Source organism: Loxodonta africana, chromosome 7 (genome assembly GCF_030014295.1).
Source record: "Loxodonta africana isolate mLoxAfr1 chromosome 7, mLoxAfr1.hap2, whole genome shotgun sequence".
NCBI classification, from domain to species: domain Eukaryota; kingdom Metazoa; phylum Chordata; class Mammalia; order Proboscidea; family Elephantidae; genus Loxodonta; species Loxodonta africana.
The window spans coordinates 48,284,842-48,306,957 of NC_087348.1; the positions used below are offsets into that span (position 1 = coordinate 48,284,842).

Here is a 22,116-nt window from a genome sequence, read left to right on the forward strand (position 1 = left end):
GTTTGCACAGGAAGTGTTGTATATCATACTGCCAACAATGGAATTCATTGTATTTATTATTTTTGTTTTCAGTAATTTAAACACTAAAAAGGCAGGGGGGTATACTGGGCTTTTATTTTTCCTAAAACTAAATATGCGTAAAAATAAATCTCAATGTTTATCTCAATAGATACTCTCCCCACACACATATCTGCATAGAAATGGGCCTAGCAGGTATAAATTGTGATTGTTTCTCAGTGTTTTTTTTGTTAGTTGCTTGATTTTACTTTCCATAATGAATATATATTGCTTTTGTAATAAAAGAAAACAATAAAGTCCTTATGGAAAAAATATATTATGGGAAAAAATGTATTTGAACCAACAACACACAGAGTATAAACAGATAACTATCTTAGTATTTCTTGCATATGGTGATTTAATTGAATAAGGTGTTTTGGGTGAAGAAGTTTCCTGGACAGATTGAAGCATGTCCCTCTCAGTGCTAAATTCTACTTTCTTTCAGCCATTTTAATAGGTACTCTCTAATATACACTGGTTGCTATGAGTCAGAATCGACTCAACGACAGTGGATTTGGTTTTGGTAATATATGCTGGACATTGCCCCACCTTGTTCCTGCAGCTCTTGGAGGTTACCTGTTCTGTTGGACTATATGGCCCTACACTGAGTAGTCCCAGATTGCTAAGTAGTGTGATGGCTTCATACATTAAAAGCATAAGATATGTTTATAATAGTTATTTTCTTCACTGTACCCTCTCATTATGGTCGATTTTCTTGAAGTTCCTTAAATTGGCCTCTTAATAGAGACGTCAGGTAGAATAGTCCACTTGATAAAATAATGCATATTTTAAAAACATTATCTTCTTTTTAAGGACAAGGAACATCCAAGATACCTGATCCCAGAGCTTTGCAAACAGTTTTACCATTTGGGCTGGGTCACTGGAACTGGAGGAGGAATTAGCTTGAAGCATGGGTAAGTTTCTAGCTGACTTCTATTCTGGGAATTCTCCATAGAAGTAGATCATGGGGGGCCTAACATGTATTATGTCCCAAGAACAACCGTTGATCAGTTTTATGTGATACTCAAGTGTTTAGTTTCTAAAGGGAAAAATGAATATTTGCATAACTGAATGAAACAACTGTGCAGAAGCTGCAGATTTAATACAAAAGGATTTAAGAACCACCATTTCTGATCAGAATAATTCAGTTCTCAGTCTTTGGAGTACCAAAGTTAAATAACATGCTGCTAAATATGTTCATATGTCTGGAATTTCTTCAAAAAGGATCCCCTCTAGGTAGACAGGATTTGTTTCAAAGGTTCAGATGCATATTTAAAAGTCACCCAAATATAGATTTATTGTTGTTGTTAATTGCTATCAAGTCAATTCCAACTCAGGGTGACCCCCATGTGTGCAGAGAACTAGTCCATAGGGTTTTCAAGGCTGTGACCTTTTGGAAGCCAGGCCTGTCTTCCAAGGTGCCCCTGGGTGGGTTCAAACTACTAACCTTTCAGCTAGCAGTTGAGTCTTAACTGTTTGTGTCACCCAGGGACTTCTAAATATAGATTCCAAACCCATTGCCATGGAGTTGATTCCAACTCTTAGCGACCCGATAGGACAGAGTAGAACTGCCCCAGAGGGTTTCCAAGGAGCAGCTGGTGGATTCGAACTGCCAACCTTTTGGTTAGCAGCCAAGCTCTTAATGACTGTGCAACCAGAGCTCCCAAATACAGGTTACTAACCATTAAAAATTATGTTTTATTTAGTCAGAAGAAAGGCAGCATGTCTTTCTAATAAGCACATGTGTCATTAACGGACGTAGCAGCTGTTGGTCAGTGGTTCCCTGAGGACAAAACAAGAGGTACTAGAGTTAAACCATAAGGAAAGGAATGAATAGTATTTAAGTGTTCATTAGATTTAATCAGTGTCTTTCTTCCAAAAAGATGAAGAAATAAGTAATTTACTAACAACGGAAATATTGGCACAGTAATAAAAGTTGTGAAATCTCATTCTTTCAAGGTTTCTGGAAGAGGATTAATGTTTTTCCTCCTGGAATATTTTAGGAATATTATTGTCTAGCGATTGAGTGTCAAAGTGAGTGACTGCTGATTTATTTCTTTAATCCTGATTCATTTTCACAAAATTGGATTACTAAAATATTTATATGCTCTTGAGTATATATAGTAATGCCCCCCACGGAGGCTTCTTCATTTGCGTGATAGGAATGGAATGTCTGTAATCAGGACATTTTGAACAAACCGGATTTTATGGCATACCACGAGATGATGCCATTGTCATTTCATCTGCTTCAAATTACCAAGTAACTCAGGCACTATTAATTGAACAGTGGGAAGTGACAAGCGGGGCTTTAGTCAACAACTAGCACTGTTATGGATGTAGGGATGCACTCAGAGTCTGGTAAGGTCGTGTTTTACATGTTGCAAAAGTAAACCCATCCCTGCCTCCTGTCTTACCATCAGCCTAGTGCTAATGTGTCGATTCAGTGTTGTACAGTCTTTCAGATCATTTTGCCAAACTTTTTAGTTGGCCTGTGTACAGCAAAGGCCTATGTTGTTGCTGTTTCCTTTACCCATTTAGGAGCTGAGTCCCAATACTTGTAAGTCATCTGATTTTCCAACAGTATTACTTATATTGCCGGCCCTGTTGGCTTAGTGGTGAAGTGCTACTACAGCTGCTAACCAAGAGGTCAGCAGTTCTAATCTGCCAGGTGCTCCTTGGAAACTATGGGGCAGTTCTACGCTGTCCTATAGGGTCGCTATGAGTCAGAATCGACTCAACGGCACTGGGTGGGTTATTATTTATATTAAATCATGTCTTAAATGCTGCCTTTAATTAATTGCTTTTTATTTGCATGTGCTGAAATAGTTTGTTTACATACAAAATAAAGCTTTCTACTAAACTGAGCTAAAACAAAACCATTTCTAACTGGCTCTTGGGGAAAAACAGAAGAAACCAGCAAAGTAAAAAATAGGAGAATGCAGCTAAGGAGTCACTGAAAATTTCAAGAGGGAATTTTTTTAATCAAAAAGATGTAAGGAACTGTGTTCTTTCTAGCAGAATTTTACTAGTCCATGCACTGTGATTGCATGTGGCTACCATAAACTACTCACTGGAGCACCTTTTAACATCCAATGGCTTTTAGAGCATTAAAATCAGTTTATGGGAAAATTCCATCATATATGGGTTTTGTGTTTTATATGTAAAATGCTTTTTCCTTAGTCAGATTCTTAATGGGCCGCTGGTGGAAAGAGCCAGTTTTATGGCACTTCACTTAGAATCTTATCAACTTTGTGCTTTACAGAGTAAAATGGGCATTTTGTAGTAAAATGTTGAATTTTTCTCCTGATATTTAAGTGACTTCATAAGCCCACATGACTAGTATCAGCAATAATATCCTTAGGTTGTTAGTGCAAGTGTGGTTTTCTTTGCCTTATCCTTAAAATAAAAACCAAACCTGTTGCCGTTGAGTCAAATTTGAATAATAGCGACTCTATAGGACAGAATAGAACTGCCCATGTGGTTTCTAAGGGGTGGCTGGTAGATTCAAACTGCTGACCTTTTGGTTAGCAGTCGTAGCTCTTTTTTTTTTTAATTATGCTTTAGGTGAAAGTTTACAGCTCAAGTTAATTTCTCGTACAAAAATTTATAATTGTTTTGTGACATTTGTTGCAATCCCCATGATGTGATAACACACTCCCCCTTTCTGCCGCAGGTTCCTGGTGTCCATTCAGCCAGTTCCTGTCCCTTCCTGCCTTCTCATTCTGCCTCTGGACAAGAGATACCCATTTGGTCTTGTGTGTCTGATTAAACTAAGAAGCATACTCCTTACGTGTATTATTTTTTATTTTATAGTCAGTCCTATGTAATCCTTGTCTGAAGAGTGGGCTTTGGGACTGATTTTAGTTCTGGGTTAACAGAGCATCCTGGGCCATAGTTTCAGGAGTTACTTCAGTCACTGTCAGACCATTAAGTCTGGTCTTTTTACGTGAATTTAAGTTCTGCTCCACGCTTTTCTCTTGCTCCATTCGGGACTCTCTGTTGTATTACCTGTCAGGTCAGTCATTGGTGGTAGCCCGGCACCATCTAATTCTTCTGGTCTCAGGCTCGTGGAGTCTCTGGTTTGTGTGGACCTTTAGTCTCTCAGGCTAATGTTTTCCTTGTGTCTTTGGTGTTCTTCATTCTCCTTTGCTCCAAGTAGGTTGGGACCAATTGGTGCATATTAGATGGCCACTCGCAAGCTTTTAAGCCCCCAGATGCCACCACCAAGGTGGGATAGAGAACATTTTCTTAATAAATTTTGTTATGCCAATTAACCTAGATGTCACCTGAAACTGTGGTCTCCAGGCCTCAGCCTCAGCCACTCTGTCCCTCAGAGTATTTGGACATGTTCAGGAAACTTCTTAGCTTTTGCTTTGATCCAGTTGTGCTGACTGCCCCTGTATTGTGTATTGTCCTTCCCTTCACCTAAGATAATTCTTGTCTACTATGTAGTTAGTGAATACCCTTCTCCCTCCCTGCCTACCCTTGTAACCATCAAAGAATGCTTTTTTCTGTGATTAAACCTTTTCTTTAGTTCTTATGATAGTTCTCTTATACAATATTTGTCCTTTTGTGACTGATTAATTTCACTCAGCATAATGCCATCCACCCCCATGTGTCTGTCAGTTTGTCCTACTGTGGGGGCTTGTATGGTGCTGTAATGCTGGAAGCTATGCCAGTGGTATTCAGATACCAGCAGGGTCACCCATGGCGGAAAGGTTTCAGCTGAGCTTCCAGACTAAGAGATACTAGGAAGAAGGACCCGGCAGTATACTTCTGAAAAGATTTAGGCAGTGAAAACCTTATAAATAGCAGCGGAACATTGTTTGATATAATGTTGGAAGATGAGCCGCTCAGGTTGGAAGGTATTCAAAAGATGACTGGGGAAGAGCTGCCTCTTCAAACTAGAGTTGACCTTAATGACGTGGATGGAGTCAAGCTTTCAGGACCCTCATTTGCTTATGTGGCATGACTCAAAATGAGAAGAAACAGCTGCAAACATCCATTAATAATCCAAAACTGGAATGCACAAAGTATGAATCTAGGAAAAGTAGAAGTTGTCAAAAATGAAATGGAACACATAAACATCAATATCCTAGGCGTTAGTGAGCTGAAATGGACTGGTATTGGCCATTTTGAATCCGACAGTGATTTGCTCTACTATGCCGGGAATGACAACTTGGAGGAATGGCACTGCATTCATCATCAAAAAGAACATTTCAGGATCTATCCTGAAGTACAACACTGTCAGTGATAGGATAATATCCATACACCTACAAGAAAGACCAGTTAATACAACTATTATTCAAACTTACACGCCAACCACTAAGGCCAAAGATGAAAAGTTGAAGACTTTTACCAATTCCTTCAGTCTGAAATTGATCAAACATGCAATCAGGGTACATTAATAATTACTGGAGATTGGAATGCGAACATCGGAAATGAAGGAGAAGTATCCGTAGTTGGAAAATATGGTCTAGGTGATAAAAATGATGCTGGAGACTGCATGATAGAATTTTGCAAGACCAATGACTTCTTCATTGCAAATACTTTTTTCAACAGCATAAACGGTGGACCTCGCCAGATGGAATATACAGGAATCAAATCAACTACATCTGTGGAAAGAGACAATGGAAAAGATCAACATCATTAGTCAGAAGAAGGCCAGGGGCTGACTGAGGAACAGACCATCATCTGCTCATAGGCAAGTTAAAAGTGAAACTGAAGAATATTAGAACAAGTCGACGAGAGCCAAAGTATGACCTTGAGTATATCCCATCTGGATTTAGAGACCATCTCAAGAATAGATTTGATGCATTGAACACTAATGACCGAAGACCAGATGAATTGTGGAATGAAATCAAGGACATCCGTCATACATGAAGAAAGCAAAAGGTCATTAAAAAGACAGGAGAGAAAGAAAAGACCAAAATGGATGTCAGAAGAGACTTTGAAACTTGCTCTTGAATGTGAAGTAGCTAAATTGAAAGGAAGAAATGATGAAGTAAAAGAGTTGAACGGAAGATTTCAAAGGACAGCTCAAGAAGACAAAGTATTATAATGACATGTGCAAAGACCTGGAGATGGAAAACCAAAAGGGAAGAACACGCTGTGCATTTCTCAAGCTGAAAGAACTGAAGGAAAAATTCAAGCCTTGAGTTCCAATATTGAAAGATTCTGCAGGGAAAATATTAAACAACTCAGGAAGCATCAAAAGAAGATGAAAGGAATACACAGAATCACTATACCAAAAAGAATTGGTTGACGTTCAACCATTTCAGGAGGTACCATATAAGCAGGAACCAGTGGTACTTAAGGAAGAAATCCAAGTTGCACCGAAGGCATTGGTGAAAAACAAGCCTCCAGGAATTGATGGAATACCAAATGAGATGTTTCAACAAATGGTTGGAGCACTGGAAGTACTCACTTGTCTATGCCAAGAAATTTGGAAGCAGCTACCTGGCCAACTGACTGGAAGAGATCTATATTTATGCCTATTCCCAAGAAAGGTGACCCCACCGAATGTGGAAATTATCGAACAATATCATTAGTATCACACGCAAGTAAAATTTTGTTGAAGATCATTCAAAAGTGGTTGTAGCAGTATATCAACAGGGAACTGCAAGAAATTCAAGCTGGATTCAGAAGAGGACACAGAACCAGGGATATCATTGCTGATGTCAGATGGATCCTGGCTGAAAGCAGAGAATACCAGAAAGATGTTTATCTGTGTTTTATTGACGGTGCAAAGGCATTCGACTATGTGGATCATAACAAATTATGGATAACATTGCGAAGAACGGGAATTCCAGAACACTTAATTGTGCTTATGAGGAACCTATACATAGATCAAGAGGCAGTTGTTTGAACAGAACAAGGAGATGCTGCGTGATTTAAAATCAGGAAGGGTGTGCTTCAGGGTTGTATCCTTTCACCATATTTATTCAATCTGTATGCTGAACAAATAATGAGAAGCTGGGGTATATGAAGAGGAACACGGCATCAGGATTGAAGGAAGACTCATTAACAACCTGCGTTATGCAGATAACACAACATTGCTTGCTGAAAGTGACGAGGACTTGAGGCACTTATTGATAAAGATCAAAGACCAAAAGACCACAGCCTTCAGTACAGATTACACCCAACATAAAGAAAACAAAGAATCTCACAACTGGACCAATAAGCAACACCATGATAAATGGGGAAAAGATTGAAGTGAATTTTACTTTTACTTGAATTTTACTTGAATCCACAATCAATACCTACGGATGGAAGCGGCTGTCAAGAAGTCAAAAGATGCATTGCATTGGGCAAATCTGCTGCAAAAAACCTATTTAAAAGTATTGAAAAGCAAAGATGTCACCCTGAAGACTGAGGTGCACCTACCCCAAGCCATGGTGTTTTCAGTCACCTCCCATGTGAAAGCTGGACGATGAATAAGGAAGACTGAAGAACAATCGACAGCTTTGAATGGTGGTGTTGGCAAAGAATATCAAATATACCATGGACTGCCAAAAGAACGAACAAATCTGTCTTGGAAGAAGTACAACCAGAATGCTTCTTAGAAGCAAGGACGGGGAGACTATGTCTCACATACTTTGGACGTGTTGTCAGGAGGGATCAGTCCCTGGAGAAGGATATCATGCTTGGTAAAATAGAGGGTCATCAAAAAAGAGGAAGACCCTCAGTGAGATGGATTGATACAGAGGCTGCAATGATGGGCTTAAGCATGGCAACAATTGTGAGGATGGCACAGGACTGGGCAAACTGTTGTACATGGGGTCACTATGAGTCAGAACCAACTCCATGGCACCTAACAGCAACAGCAGCAATGCATCTGACTGAGACTAGAAGGACCCCAGAGGTCATGGTCTGCAGGCCTTCTGTTAGCCCAAGACCGGAACCATTCCCAAAGCCAACTCTTCAGACAGGGATTGGACTGGACTATAAAATAGCAAATGATAGCAAGGAGTGAGCTTCTTGGCCCGAGTAGACACATGAGACTATATGGGCAGCTCCCATCTGGAGTGGAGTTGAGAAGGCAGAGGGGACAGAAGCTGGCTTTATGGACACGGGGAATACAGGGTGGAGAGAAGCAGTGTGCTGTCTCATTAGGGGGAGAGCAACTAGGAGTACATAGCAAGGTGTATATAAATTTTTGTACAAGAGACTGACTTGATTTGTAAACTTTCACTTAAAACACAGTAAAAATAGAAATAAAACAACAGCAACAATGTCCTCTAGATTCATCCATATCGTGAGATATTTCGCATTCATCCTTGTTCTTTAGTATTGCATAGCATTCCACTGTGTGTATGTATCGTAATTTGTTTATCCATTCGTCTGTTGACGGGCACCTCAGTTGTTTGTGTCTTTTTGCTATTGTGAACAATGCTGCAATGCATATGAGTGTGCATGTGTCTATTCATATGATGGCTCTTATTTCTGTAGGATATATTCCAAGGAGTGGGATTGCTGGATAGTATGGTATTTCTATTTCTAGCTTTTTAAGGAAGCACCAAATCATTTTCCAAAGTGGTAGTACCATATGACATTCCCACTAGCCAAGTGTTCCAGTCTCTCTACAACTCTCCAACATTTATTGTTTTGTGTTTTTTGTATCACTGCCAGCCTTCTTGGGGTGAGGTGGAATCTCATTGTAGTTTTTGATTTGCATTTCTCTAATGGCTAATGATCATGAGCATTTCCTCATGTGTCTGTTAGCTGCCGGAATCTCTTTTTTGGTGAAGTATCTGTTCATATCCTTTGCCCATTTTTTAATTGGGTTCTTTGTCTTTTTGTTGTTGAGGTGTTACAGTGTCTTGAGGTTTTTAGAGTTAGGCCATTGTCGGATATGTTATAGCCCAAAATTTTTCCCACTCTTTAGGTTCTCTTTTTATTCTTTTGATGATGTCTTATAATGACCACAGATGTTTGATTTTTAGGAGGTCTCAGTTATCTAGTTTCTCTTCTGGTGTTTGTGTATTGTTAGTTATGGCTTGTATGTTTATGCCATGTGTTAGGGCTCCTAGCGTTGCCCCTATTTTTTTTCCATGATCTTTATCGTTTTAGATTTTATATTTTGGTCTTTGATCCATTTTGAGCTAGTTTTTGTACATGGTGTGAGATATGGGTCTTATTTCATTTTTTTGCAGATGGATATCCAGTTATGCCAGCACCATTTGTTAAAGAGAATGTCTTTTCCCCATTTAACGGACTTTGGGCCTTTGTCAAATATCAGCTGCTCATTTGTGGATGGATTTATGTATGGATTCTCAATTCTGTTCCATTGGTCTATGCATCTGTTGTTGTACCAGTACCAGGCTGTTTTGACTACCGTGGTGATATAATAGATTCTAAAATCAGGTAGATTGAGGCTTCCCACTTTGTTCTTCTTCGGTAATGCTTTACTTATCGGAGGCCTCTTCATTTTCCATATGAAGTTGGTGATTTGTTCCTTCATTTCATTAAAAAATGTTCTTGGAATTTGGATCAGGATTGCATTGTATCTGTACATCACTTTGGTTAGAACTGACATTTTTACAATGTTGAGTCTTCCCATGCATGAGCAAGGTATGTTTTTCTACTTATGTAGGTCTCTTTTCTGTTGCCAAGGCCATATTTTCCAACTTTCACATTCCAATCACCAGTAATTATCAATGCATCCTGATTGTATGTTTGATCAATTTCAGACTGCAGAAGTTGGTAAAAATCTTCAATTTCTTCATCTTTGGCATTAGTGATTAGTGCATAAATTTAAATAATAGTCATATTAACTGGTCTTCCTTGTAGTTGTATGTATATTATCATATCACTGACAGTGTTGAACTTTGGGGTACATCTTGAATTTTTTTTTTTAACAATGAATCAAATAAAATATATATATATTTAATATATATAAATGTATATTATAAAATATTTAAATATGCAAATAACCCAATTAAAAAATAAACAAAAAATATGAACAGACACTTTACCAAAAAAGAGATTCAGGCAACTAACAGACACATGAGGAAATGATCAGAATCATTAGCCATTCCTCTTCAAGTTGTCATTCCCAGCATAGTAGACCATATGATTGTCCAATTCAAAATGGCCAATATTAGTCCATTTCAGCCACCAATGCCTAATGCCTAGGATGTCGATATTTATGCATTCCGTTTCATTTTTGATGATTTCTAGTTTTCCTAGACTCATGCTTCATACATTCCAAGTTCCAATTATTAATGGATGTTTGCAGCTATTTCTTCTCATTTTGAGTCATGCCACATCAGGAAATGAAGGTCCCAAAAGCTTGACTCCCTCCGTATCATTAAGGCTGACTCTGCTTTGAGGAGGTAGCTCTTCCTAAGACTGTATTTTGCGTACCTTCCAACCCGAGGGTCTCATCTTCCGGCAGTATATCAGACAATGTTCTGCGGCTATTCTTAAGGCGTTCACTGGCTAATTCTTTTCAGAAGTAGACTGCCAGGTCCTTCTTCCTAGTCAGTCATAGTCTGGTGGCTCAGCTGAAACCCATCTGCCATGGGTGACCCTGCTAGTGTTTGAATACCAGTGGTATAGCTTCTAGTAGCACAACAACACAAGCCCCCACGGTACAACAAATTGATGGACAGGTGTGGGTTGTGGCTTATAGCACCAAGTGAATACTTCACCTTAGTTTTTTGTACTTTTCCATCCTAAAATTAAAGCTCTGTCATCCTTGTGTCTTTATCCAGTTACCTCTTTGTTGATTTAAATGTGTTTTTCTAAAGCTTATTTAGCTAATATTTTAGTTAGACAAGTTTATAAAAGTCTAAACCAATTTCCATTTTACAAAGACAGTAGTAAAAACAGATTTAGTATACCAAATCACTTGAATAAACAGAGTAAATACCTTGGATTTTCCCATTTCACAGATGGCATTTATTTACCAGCAAACTGTTTTATACTTTATTTGAGTCTGTTTCTAGGACTGCATTAATTTTTTTACCACACAAGAAGACCTAGAAGTTCTTTTATCAATAGAGGTGAATGGACTTTGGACCACACATGATCCTAGAGTTTCCTCCATATTACACAAAGACAGAAGATTTGGATCCTGGTATTTGTAAAGGACTATTTTTTGTGATTCTTTTTTTTTTAAAAAAAAAATAATTTATTATGTTTTTAGTGAAAGTTTACACAGCAAATTAGGATCTCATTTAACAATTTTTATACATATTGTTCAGTGACATTGGTTACATTTTTCACAATGTATCAGCGTTCTCATTATTTCCATTGTAGTTGTCTATTTCCATCAATCTAGCTTCCCTGTTTACCCTTACCTTCTCATCTTTGGTCTAGGGTGAATGCTGACCATTTGGTTTCATTTAGGTGATTATTTAGAGGAGCACAGTACTCCCAGGTGATCCTATTTATTTTATGAGCCAATCTGTCATTTGGCTAAAAGGTGACCCCCAGGAGTGGTTTGAGTTCCAAATTTAAAGGGCATCCCATGGCAGTAGTCTTGGGAGTTCTTCTAGCCTCTACTGACTCAGTAAGTCTGGCCTGTAAAGGACCCAGTTTAGCAGTGTGATCCCTACCCATTCCCACTGGCTCCAGAGGAAGGACATTCTATGGTATTCTTAGGCAACAAAACTCTAAGCATTAGCTACCTCATGAAAGCAAATACTGGAATCGAACCTACCGTGCTTTGGATTTCACCCACACTATCAAACATTTATTTTCTAGACCTTAGTTTATCAGTGGAACCTTAAAGGAGCTTTCATTTCACCTTACATTTTTACCAGTTGTAAGCCTATAGATTTACTAACTTTGACAGCTTGATTCAATACAGGCCATCATCCTCATTGTAACTATCAAATACTTGGTGTTCATTCAGTGTTCCTATGTCCATGATTCAGTGGTTAGAATATGAAGATGCTGGGATTTCCTTGGTTTTCACATATGTGGCGGGTCATTGATACTCTCTGGCATCAACGGAAACTTTTAAGTGAGCTAAAGAACTTCTGTTGACGGTGGAGAGAATTAGGAGAAGATTTTGAAATTAATTTCTAAATCAAATTTGAGAGCACCTTTCGGTAAATGATAGGATATACTGTCCCTCTTAGCACAGTGTCCACATGTAGCCATTCCTTTTATATTTTTAACTTTTTATGATTATTTTAGCTTTAATACCAAATATTTTCACAAGATACATCTGCTCTTCAAATAGGCAGCATGCTGTTCTATCCAAAAGTAGCCAAACATTAATGCTGTAATTTAATAACTTTCCAGTAGAGGTCTCTGAACTTCATGTTTTATAATATGAGCGTTTTAAACAATAAAATTAAACCTGATTATTTGCATGGCAGAAATCTACTCTTAAAAATTTTGTAAATATGGAATCTTTTCTAATGAGCATGTTTTCCTATGATTAGATTTTAGGATAACATATATATATGTATTAGAAGTCCTAGTGGCATAGTGATTAAGAGCTACAGCTACTAACCAAAAGGTTGGCAGTTCAAATCCACAAGTTGCTCCTTGGAAACTCTACAGGGCAGTTCTGCTCTGTCCTATAGGGTCACTGTGAATTGGAATCAACTCGACGGCAATGAGTTTGGTTTTATTTTTTGGTGTGTGTGTGTGTATGAATAAACTCTGCTTCAGAGTTCCTGGTTGGCACAGACAGTTAAGCAGTCAGCTACTAACTGAAAAGTTCGCAGCTCGAACCCACCCAGAGGTATCTCAGATAAAAGATCTGGTGATCTGCTTCCAAAAAATCACAGTCATGAAAACCTTACAGAGCATAGTTCTACTCGGCAACACGTGGGGTCTCCATGAATTGGGGACCAACTCGACAGCAGCTAACAACAGCAACTAAGTAAAGCCTGATTACCATTGGTTTTGTGCTATAAAAAGAAATAAAAACATACATACATGAAAATGTGTCACCAGCATTACAGAGTCATCAAAGTAATTTGGCATTCTTTCTATGCAGCCTAAATCATTAATTTAATCAAGCAGCTATTTGTATGACTTGATTATAATGAATATTAATGATTGAACTGTAAGAGTAGGCAACAGATTTCTTTGTGCAAAAGCAGAAAATTAGAGTGAAATAAAAACCAATTTCTATATTTTGTGTTACCAGCAATGAAATCTACATTGCTCCTTCAGGAGTGCAAAAGGAACGAATTCAGGTATACTTTTTAAACCCAAATGTCATTTCGTCTTTACTTTTTATTTTATGAAATGGAATTAATTTTAAAATATAACTAAAAGAAAATGTTAGGTTTGAACAATGAATATATTGTGATAATTTAAATAACTAGCCTATGAGCACCTATTGAATAACTGTTTTGGTTTATTTTAAGGTGATAAGTATTCTCCACGTGACCAGAATATATTTTGCAATCTCACTCTACCTGTAGAGGGCAAAAGAGAGTAGCTCATTCTTACGTTATAATAGCAAGTGATTGTAACTTGCAGCATTATAGCACCAGCTAGTGGGGTAATCAGAGCCCTGGTGGCGCAGTGGTTAAGCGTTTGGCTGCTAACCAAAAGGTCAGCAGTTCAAATCCACCAGCTGCTCCTTGGAAACCCTGTGGGGTAGTTCTCCTCTGTCCTATAGGGTCACTATGAGTTGGAATCAACTTGACGGCAACAGTTTTGTGTTTTGTGTTTTTTTTGGTTTTAGTGTGGTACTCAGAGTGATGGTCTCAAATGGACCTGAATATCAAGTGCATCTTCTTACTAATCTAATCTGTGACTGACTCTTATTTAATAATAGCAAAGTTATTCTAATTTAAAGTTATGAAACTGTATTTCAGAGTTTTGAGAAGACTCATTCTGAATTAATGCTGTAATAATGACCCAATCTAGTTAGAAAAATAAACATATAATACTTTTATCTAAAGCAAGAAAGCCACTTCATTAATGAAACATTTATAGTACAGTTTCCCTAATAAGTCCTGGCAATGAAAGTTAAAAGTAAGAAATATACATGTATTACTAAGAAACATATTTGTAGATCCACATAATGCCTTAGTACTTTGAAAATCATATGCCTTACTGAAATTAGTCTTTCTGGGTACCAATTAAATTTAAATTTCTCAAAGGATAAGAAAATTTTAGTCTATGCTTTTTCTTTAATTTCATGAGGAAATGTGAAGAAATAATTTTAACACACCCACCTGGGAATGCTGGTTTCTTCATATACTCTGAAATACAGTCAGAAAATTAGAGGGTGGAGTTAAGAAACTAAATTGATGAAGTGACAGCGACACCATTGCATACGTGTTAATATTCTGTATCAATTTTGTCTTCAAATTCTAAGGGAAGAATATATTTTTAACTCTTGAAATTATTTTTATGAGTAGAAAAAAATTTTTTAATTTCTTTCTCAAAAAGGTTAAAATGTTTTGCGAGAGAAACTATAATTATATGAATATTTAAAATGTGAGTTAAATATACCTATATGTTTTTTTTTATATGTTAGCACTGTGTATGTATGTATATCTATGTATATAATATGTATACAAGAAAGGGGCAATTCTAATTGATATTGTATAAGCCACCTTTTATTCTTTTTCTCCCTCTATAAATAGCCTGAAGACATGTTTGTTTGTGACATAAATGAGCAGGACATAAGTGGACCTCCGTCATATAAGAAGCTACAGAAAAGCCAGTGTACTCCTCTTTTCATGAATGCTTACACAATGAGAGGTATGCAGAAAGTGTATTCAACATAAAGAGTATTTGAAAAAAAAAAAAGTAGGCTCCCCTAGATAATAGTAATTATTATTTTAGCCAACTTTTACTGAATGTCTACGATACGCAAGAACTTTCAACATGTAAACTCATTCAGTTTTCACATCAATACTATAAGGAAGGACCATTATTATTCCTTTTTACAAAAGAGAGAACAGAGGCTCTAGAAAGTCAAATAACAGCTAGTGAGTATCAGCCAGAATTCCAGGCCAGTCAATCTGACTCAACTAGATTGTCAAATTGACTAAATCGACTAGACAGAGTGGGCTTTTTTTGGTATCAACTCCCAGCTTCTATGTTAAAAGATATTTTTTGAGCCATGTGTCAGGTATAGTGCCTTGTCCTCATGCTGAATAAATTTGATGTTTTTATTACTTCCCAATTCCTCTATTAGTATTTCCCACCTCCTTTTGATCTTCCTAAGGGACCCTGGTAGTTCAGTGGTTAAGTGCTCGGGTGCTAACCAAAAGGTCAGTGGTTTGAACCCACTAGCTGCTCTGTAGGAGAAAAGACCTGGCAATCTGCTGCTGTAAAGATTTCAGCCTAGGAAACTCTATGGGCATCTCTACTCTGTCCTATAGAGTCGTTATGAGTCGGAACCAACTTGACTGCACGTAAGCACAGCAACACTGATCTACCCCTACCCTTCTCCCCACCGTGCCAGGAAAAGTAAGTCTATCACTATATATATATATATACACACACACATACACACAGATATACATATGTATGTATAACTTTAAAAAGTATGATTTAGTCTTCACTGAGCATGTGACTTTATTTTTCTTCCTTCAGGAGCCGGTGCAGTGATTCACACCCATTCTAAAGCTGCTGTCATGGCCACCCTTCTCTATCCAGGACAGGAGTTTAAAATTACACATCAGGAGATGATAAAAGGAATAAGGAAATGTACCTCAGGAGGGTATTATAGGTACTCATCTATTCATTTTGCTTAAAGAGTTTACTAAAGTATTTTTCCTTCTTTTGATAAATAAGAGATACTGATCTCTTTACGCGTTTAATGAGATGTTGTGAGGTCTGTGTTTAAAGAATATCTCACTGAATATACTTCCAAATCCATTCTCAGTGACACCAAATCAGATGGCCTCCCTCCTCCCCTCCTGCCAACATAGTAAACTGTTAGCAACATGGGTAATAAAATGTTTGTAAAATGAAAAGACCTTGGCTGGGATTTCTACAGAGATGGAAAGATGATGGTCCTTTACTGACGTACTCAAAGTGCGAGGTCTCCCTACCCTCACATTTCTTCAGAAAGTTCGACACTACACTGACTAACACTGGGTAAGCTCTTGGCTGCTAGCTGAAAGATTGGCAGTTCGAACCCACCTAGCAGCTCTGTAGGAGAAAGACCCGGCAATCTGTTCCTGTAAAGCTTACAGTCTAGAAAACCCCACAGGCCAGTTCTACTCTGTCATATGAGATCACTCTGAGTAGAAATCAACTCTATGGTACCTAAGAACAACAGCAAATTTTGATTTAATTTAGTATTTCTGGAATGTTTTCATGTTTATAAAAGTTTTGTAACTATTTTAATTAAGTAGATCTCTAGATTTTTATAATTTTTTAGTGTTGAAAGGTGGCATAGATCATATAGAACAGTGTGACCTCCTAGATAAGTTCAAATAAGTTTACCAACCCACAAAAGTATGGTTAATTATTCATAAATCTAGAATTTAGTGATGTGAAGAAACATGTTCTTAGTACTGAGATACAAGCTAAGTATTGCATTAAAACTTACTAGCATGCTTATTCCTGAGCCCTCACCCTCACTAATTTCCTAAAGGGCCTGGAAACTTCTTCCTTCCCTGGTTTGGAGAAAAAGGGTGCCAGTTTTTCTTACTGTGTTCTTACAGCAATGCCATATTGTTACTGCATGTAATAGAATGTACATGTTTTAACTAGTGTGTAGATAAATTGATTTGATTTCCGTTAATATTTATTGTGTGCCTAAAGCATTCCTCAGTACTGTGAAACACCTACTTAACAAAAAGTTAAATATTTAAATTGTGGAAAGGGAACATACTAAATAAAGTATAGCCCCATAGTGCCGTTTCTATATCTGGGTGTTGAAGGAGAGGCCATCAGTTTTATAAGACATTTGATGGCTTTGGCAAAGAAATAAAAATAGGTCAGAAGAAAGTAGCAAAAGGTAGGTAGAGGAACAGAACACAATAAGAGAGAGCCTTTGGAATTTTGTGACATGAAAGAAAAGATGCCCTTTGTTATGTGTCATAACATAGACATTTTACATATTATTTTGAATGTTTCAGAATTTAAAGAATAAAAAAAAAAATTTAAGATGTCCTTTGCAGTTCCATTTGAACCTGGCTGGGAAATAAGCACCATCAGTTCATTATCACAGTGGTATTCTGTCAAAATAAATTGAGAATCCTAAGATTCCAGGCAAAAGGAGGAACAATGAAGATCAGATGAGACAAGATGAAGAAACTATAAAAGATGGAGTTTTGATCTCCTCTACTCTATAGCAAAAAAGGTGCATCTGGGAAAAAAAAAATTCTAATAATTAATTTGTACCAGGAGGAGGTTAATATGTCTAATTGTCCTCCCTATTGGAAGCTATTGGAAAACCCTGGTGGCGTAGTGGTTAAGTGCTACAGCTGCTAACCAAAGGGTCAGCAGTTCGAATCCGCCAGGTGCTCCTGGGAAACTCTATGGAGCAGTTCTACTCTGTCCTATAGGACCGCTATGGGTCAGAATTGACTCGACGGCAATGGGTTTTGTTTTATTGGAAGCTATCTGTCTTGTAAGAAGTACAGCCAGAATGCTCCTTAAAAGCGAGAATAGCGAGACTTCATCTCACGTACTTTGGACATGTTACCAAGAGGGACCAGTCCCTGGAGGTGGACATCATGCTTGGTAAAGTAGAGGGTCAGAGAAAAAGAGGAAGACCTCTGATGAGATGGGTTGACAGTGGCTGCAACAATAGACTCAAGCGTAACAACGATTTTGAGGACGGCGCAGGACTGGTCAGTGTTTCGTTCTGCTGTACCTAGGGTTGCTGTGAGTTGGAACCGACTCGACAGCACCTAACAACAGCAACATTGGAAACAACATGTCTATAGCTGAGTGAAAAGAACACATTTGAGGGTCAAAAGACTATCTTGGCTCTGTTCTTCATTTACATTCTCAGGATCAGTCTCTTATCTATAAAATGGAGGCATTGGGTTGAATTTGCTTCAAGTCTTATTTTGCTATGGAATTATTTTGCATCTGAAACTGTTTCTGACTGGTGTATGCTGGAGGAAAAAGTTAAGTTGTGGTTCTTGTCAACATTAGGAAAGATTTGGGGCCAGCAGTTCATCCATAGTGAAGAAGCAAATGTTACATTTACAGTGCAAGAGAAAATTGATGTAAAAAGGAAAACATTTCTTTCTATTGGTAACATATTACATATGACACACAGTTAATTTTATCAGTAACTAAGTTATTTGCTTGAATCTTATTACACGAAGAACAGCATGTTATTTCTGAAAGTATTATAGCTTTAATAGTTATTTCTAGAATGTTCTTGCATCCCAGTGCCATAAATCACATTGCATTTATTGGTTTGTCTATCTGAGGCACTTTGGGGTTCCGTAGAAATGAACTAAAATGATTTTGTATTGTTGGGGAATTTCTAATTAATAGGTAGTTTAATTGTTAATCTCTTCTACACTTCTAATTCTGAGATTTATCATTTCCCATCTCCTGTTAAAAATACTATGATTTTCTCTGCTTCAAGGAAATACTTGTATGAACTTGATAATTTCTTTGCTGGGTTTTGGTGTACTGTACAAATTTCTGCCACTTAGGATTAGAACAATGCCTGCCAAATTCTCAAGGCATCTTTTGGTAAAATGTTTATGCAAGATGTACAGAATAACAGGCAACATCTTGTTCGTGATTTGGAGTGGCTTTCAGACATACAGAATGTCTTTCTAGCTGGTTACTTGAAAAACTGGTAAATTTCGTATGTGAATATATTTGTTTTAATGGGGAAAAAATGGCCCGTTTTGTCTTACAGATATGATGATATGTTAGTAGTGCCCATTATCGAGAATACACCTGAGGAGAAAGACCTCAAAGAACGAATGGCTCTTGCAATGAATGAATACCCAGACTCCTGTGCAGTCCTAGTCAGGCGTCACGGAGTATACGTGTGGGGAGAAACGTGGCAGAAGGCTAAAACCATGTAAGTGTAAATCAAAGAACCAGTTACCACACTCTTAATATGAAAGAGAACAAAGTAAGTTTTATGATTTAAAATGATGTATGAATTTTTTTATTATTGCCAAATTGGTTTAATTTTTCATAGTTTATCATAATTATTTCTATTTTATTTTTATTATGTATCCATTCACTCAGAAATATTTATCAGATGAAGTATTATTTAGCAAGGCCCTCTGTGCTTTGTTACAAAATGGAAAGAGGCACAGATCCTATTCTCAAAGTTTAAGGCTGGTAGGGAGAGTAAAGCTGATGCAAGTAATGTAATAATTTGCTACAATTATTTCTAAAAGTGGCATGGTAAAAAATTTAATTTTATATAAATAGTGTATTTTAAACTCTATTGAGCAGTATATCATATGGTTGCATGATTCAATATTATTCATTTCCATGTTTTAATGTCAAGGGCAAAATGAGAAACATTTGACCCACAATTGAGAAAAAAAAATACTAGGTACCAGGCAGGGTTAACTTGTTGGAGAGGAGAAATGAAATTATTTAGGATTGGCTAACTCTGTTTCCCTAAATACCTCCCATTCTGTTTACTTTTTCTTTTATAGGTGTGAATGCTATGACTATTTGTTTGATATTGCTGTATCAATGAAGAAAGCCGGACTGGATCCTACTCAGCTTCCAGTTGGAGAAAATGGAATTGTGTAAACCAATACAAAGTTTAATTAAATACAAAGATAAGGGGAAATTTATTACTGACATGAAACTTGACTATTTTTTTAAAAGAATTGAAAATTTCCTTGAGGCATATTATGCTATTAATTTGTCACTAAGTACCACAGAGATCACACTTTATCTTTTCTGATATTGAATGGTATTTGCTTATATTCTTGTAGTTTTAAATTGCAGTGCAGTGCAGTGGAATAAAAATTTTATAATCAAGGTTTTTTGTGTTTATTTTAAAATTCTTAACAACAAAATATTTGCCATTATTTTGATCCCTTTTTTATAGACGCTCTTAGAATTCCTCTTAATCTTTAAAGCTGCTGGTGATAAAAGAATTCGTTGGGAAATTTCCACTTACTTATGTAATGGGCATTTCTTGTTTTAATATTGGTATCATAAAATTTATGTAAAAAGTTAAGGCCAAACCTATCCCTCAGTGTTAATGTCAAAACGATTTTAAAGATTTCCCCTATAATATAGTACAGGACAGTCATTTCATGTTGGGATTGATTGTGAATTCCAGTCAGGTGGTAGTGACTCAACTTCTCCTGGCCAAATGAGCCCTGACCAAATCGTGATAAAACAGAAAGCGCTTTTATACTGTAGCCAAAAGCAACACCAACTCGATCTTAAGGTTTTGTTTGGTTAATGCCTTTTATTTTTTCCCTGGGGGCGGGGGGCAGGGGGAGGAATGAATAATAATTACACTGCATCCCAAATCTCAATCTCATAAACCCACCTCTGAGATTATCATCTCCCACCTTTGAGCTCATTTAGCCCGGTTCTTCCAGCAATTGTGTAACCTCATCCAAACTTCTAATCCCTTGATTTTACCATTTTTCATTGTCTGTTACCCCCCTTATGTCCTTACTTCCTTACAAAGCATAGATTGGATGGTTCAGTATCTGAACAACTTCATTGCAGATATCCTAACCGCCTTGTATCTTGCTCACTGGCAAAGACCTCAATCCTTGTTAAGCCAAATTATCATTTATTTCGTACCTGCACCCAAGCAGTAAGAACCGATAGAAAAAAATTACACAACTACGTTGACTGATCTTACTTGATATTTATGACCACAAATCTCAGGTGGACACTCCATACTGCAAAACAAACCTGCTACAATTATCTAGTAAATTCATTTCCCAAATACATCATGACTTCTTAGCCTTCTTTCATCAAATCTCTAACATCCACCAGCTTTCAACCTCACCTCGCCTCACCTCACCTCACACTCTGTACAATTCCTCTTCTCCCTGAAGAGTCAAGCGTTTGTCCATTCCAATCAGGCTTTTCTCCAAACCACTGTACTAAAACTCCTGTTATCACGGTCTCTGAAGATGACCACATAACTAAATCTAGTGATCAGTTCTCAGTCTTCATCTAACTTAACCTATCAGTATTTAACATAGTTAATCAGCCTTCTCCTGTGAAACACTTGTCTTCCACCTAACTACACTCTGGTTTTCCACACACCTGACCACTCCTCAGTCTTGCTGCAAAGCCAGGAGTGCCTCACGGGTCAGTCCTTGAGCAACTTCTTTTCGCTACCGTCACTCCCTTGGTGATCTCTTCCAGTTTCATGGATTTAAATATCAACTATACTGTGGCAATTCATAAATTTATATCTGCAGCTCACATATTTTCCCTGGTGTCCAAACTCATTTATCTATTTGATATCCCCATTAGCCGTCTCAAACTTAGTATGTCCAAAACAGAATTCCCAATTACCCTATCTCTTCCCCCCACCTCCAAACCTTCCTAAAGCATTCCACACTCAGTTAACGCTAACTCCTTCCAGAGACATAAGAAAACCCAGGTACTCTGTAAATATTTGTGGTAACAACAGGCATTCTTCTTTGCGTTGTGACTGTTGTTCTCTCAATTACTCCTACTTTTTTATGGGATGGGTGGGGAGGGTTAATTATGAATGAAAGATTAAACCGGTAAGAGATCTAGATCAAACACATTTTTTATTTTCATTAAATTAGGGACATTCCATTCACTCTGAGATTGAATAAGAGATTAACATGTTTTAGTCAAGGGTATGTCATTTGTTTCTCAAATGATTTTAGAGCCTTTTGGTCCCACCCAGCTCACTTTTGTGGGAAGTACTTCAAAATAATACAGTTCTCCAGAGAGTGTCCCAATCAAAAAGGTAAAGTCATAATCTTGAGGAGTGTTTCATCTTATATTTCAATTTGTTGAAATACTTAACTTTTGATGAAGAGAAACCTTTGCCAAGTCTCATCAGTTCTAGTCAAGGTGCTCAGATATGGGGCTGATAATATTGATACCACCTTTTAAGAAACATTTAGAATTTCCCTACCAAGGTTCTTTGGAAAAAGAACTTCAAGATAAAGAGAATTTGGTTTTCATTTCACCTGATCTGTAATC

General features: G+C 37.3%; 1 protein-coding gene across 1 annotated transcript in view; it reads left to right on the plus strand.

Annotated features, from left to right (window-relative positions):
* The window catches only part of APIP (APAF1 interacting protein), a 45,668-nt gene extending 25,733 nt beyond the window's left edge, over nt 1-19,935 (plus strand). The window contains exons 2-7 of the mRNA XM_010592132.3: nt 871-971; nt 13,175-13,223; nt 14,631-14,748; nt 15,589-15,724; nt 18,839-19,006; nt 19,602-19,935. Of these exons, the coding sequence (XP_010590434.1) occupies nt 871-971; nt 13,175-13,223; nt 14,631-14,748; nt 15,589-15,724; nt 18,839-19,006; nt 19,602-19,701 (672 nt within the window). The 3' untranslated portion in view covers nt 19,702-19,935. The remainder of the gene's footprint in view (nt 1-870; nt 972-13,174; nt 13,224-14,630; nt 14,749-15,588; nt 15,725-18,838; nt 19,007-19,601) is intronic.
* The last annotated feature ends 2,181 nt before the right edge of the window (nt 19,936-22,116 follow it).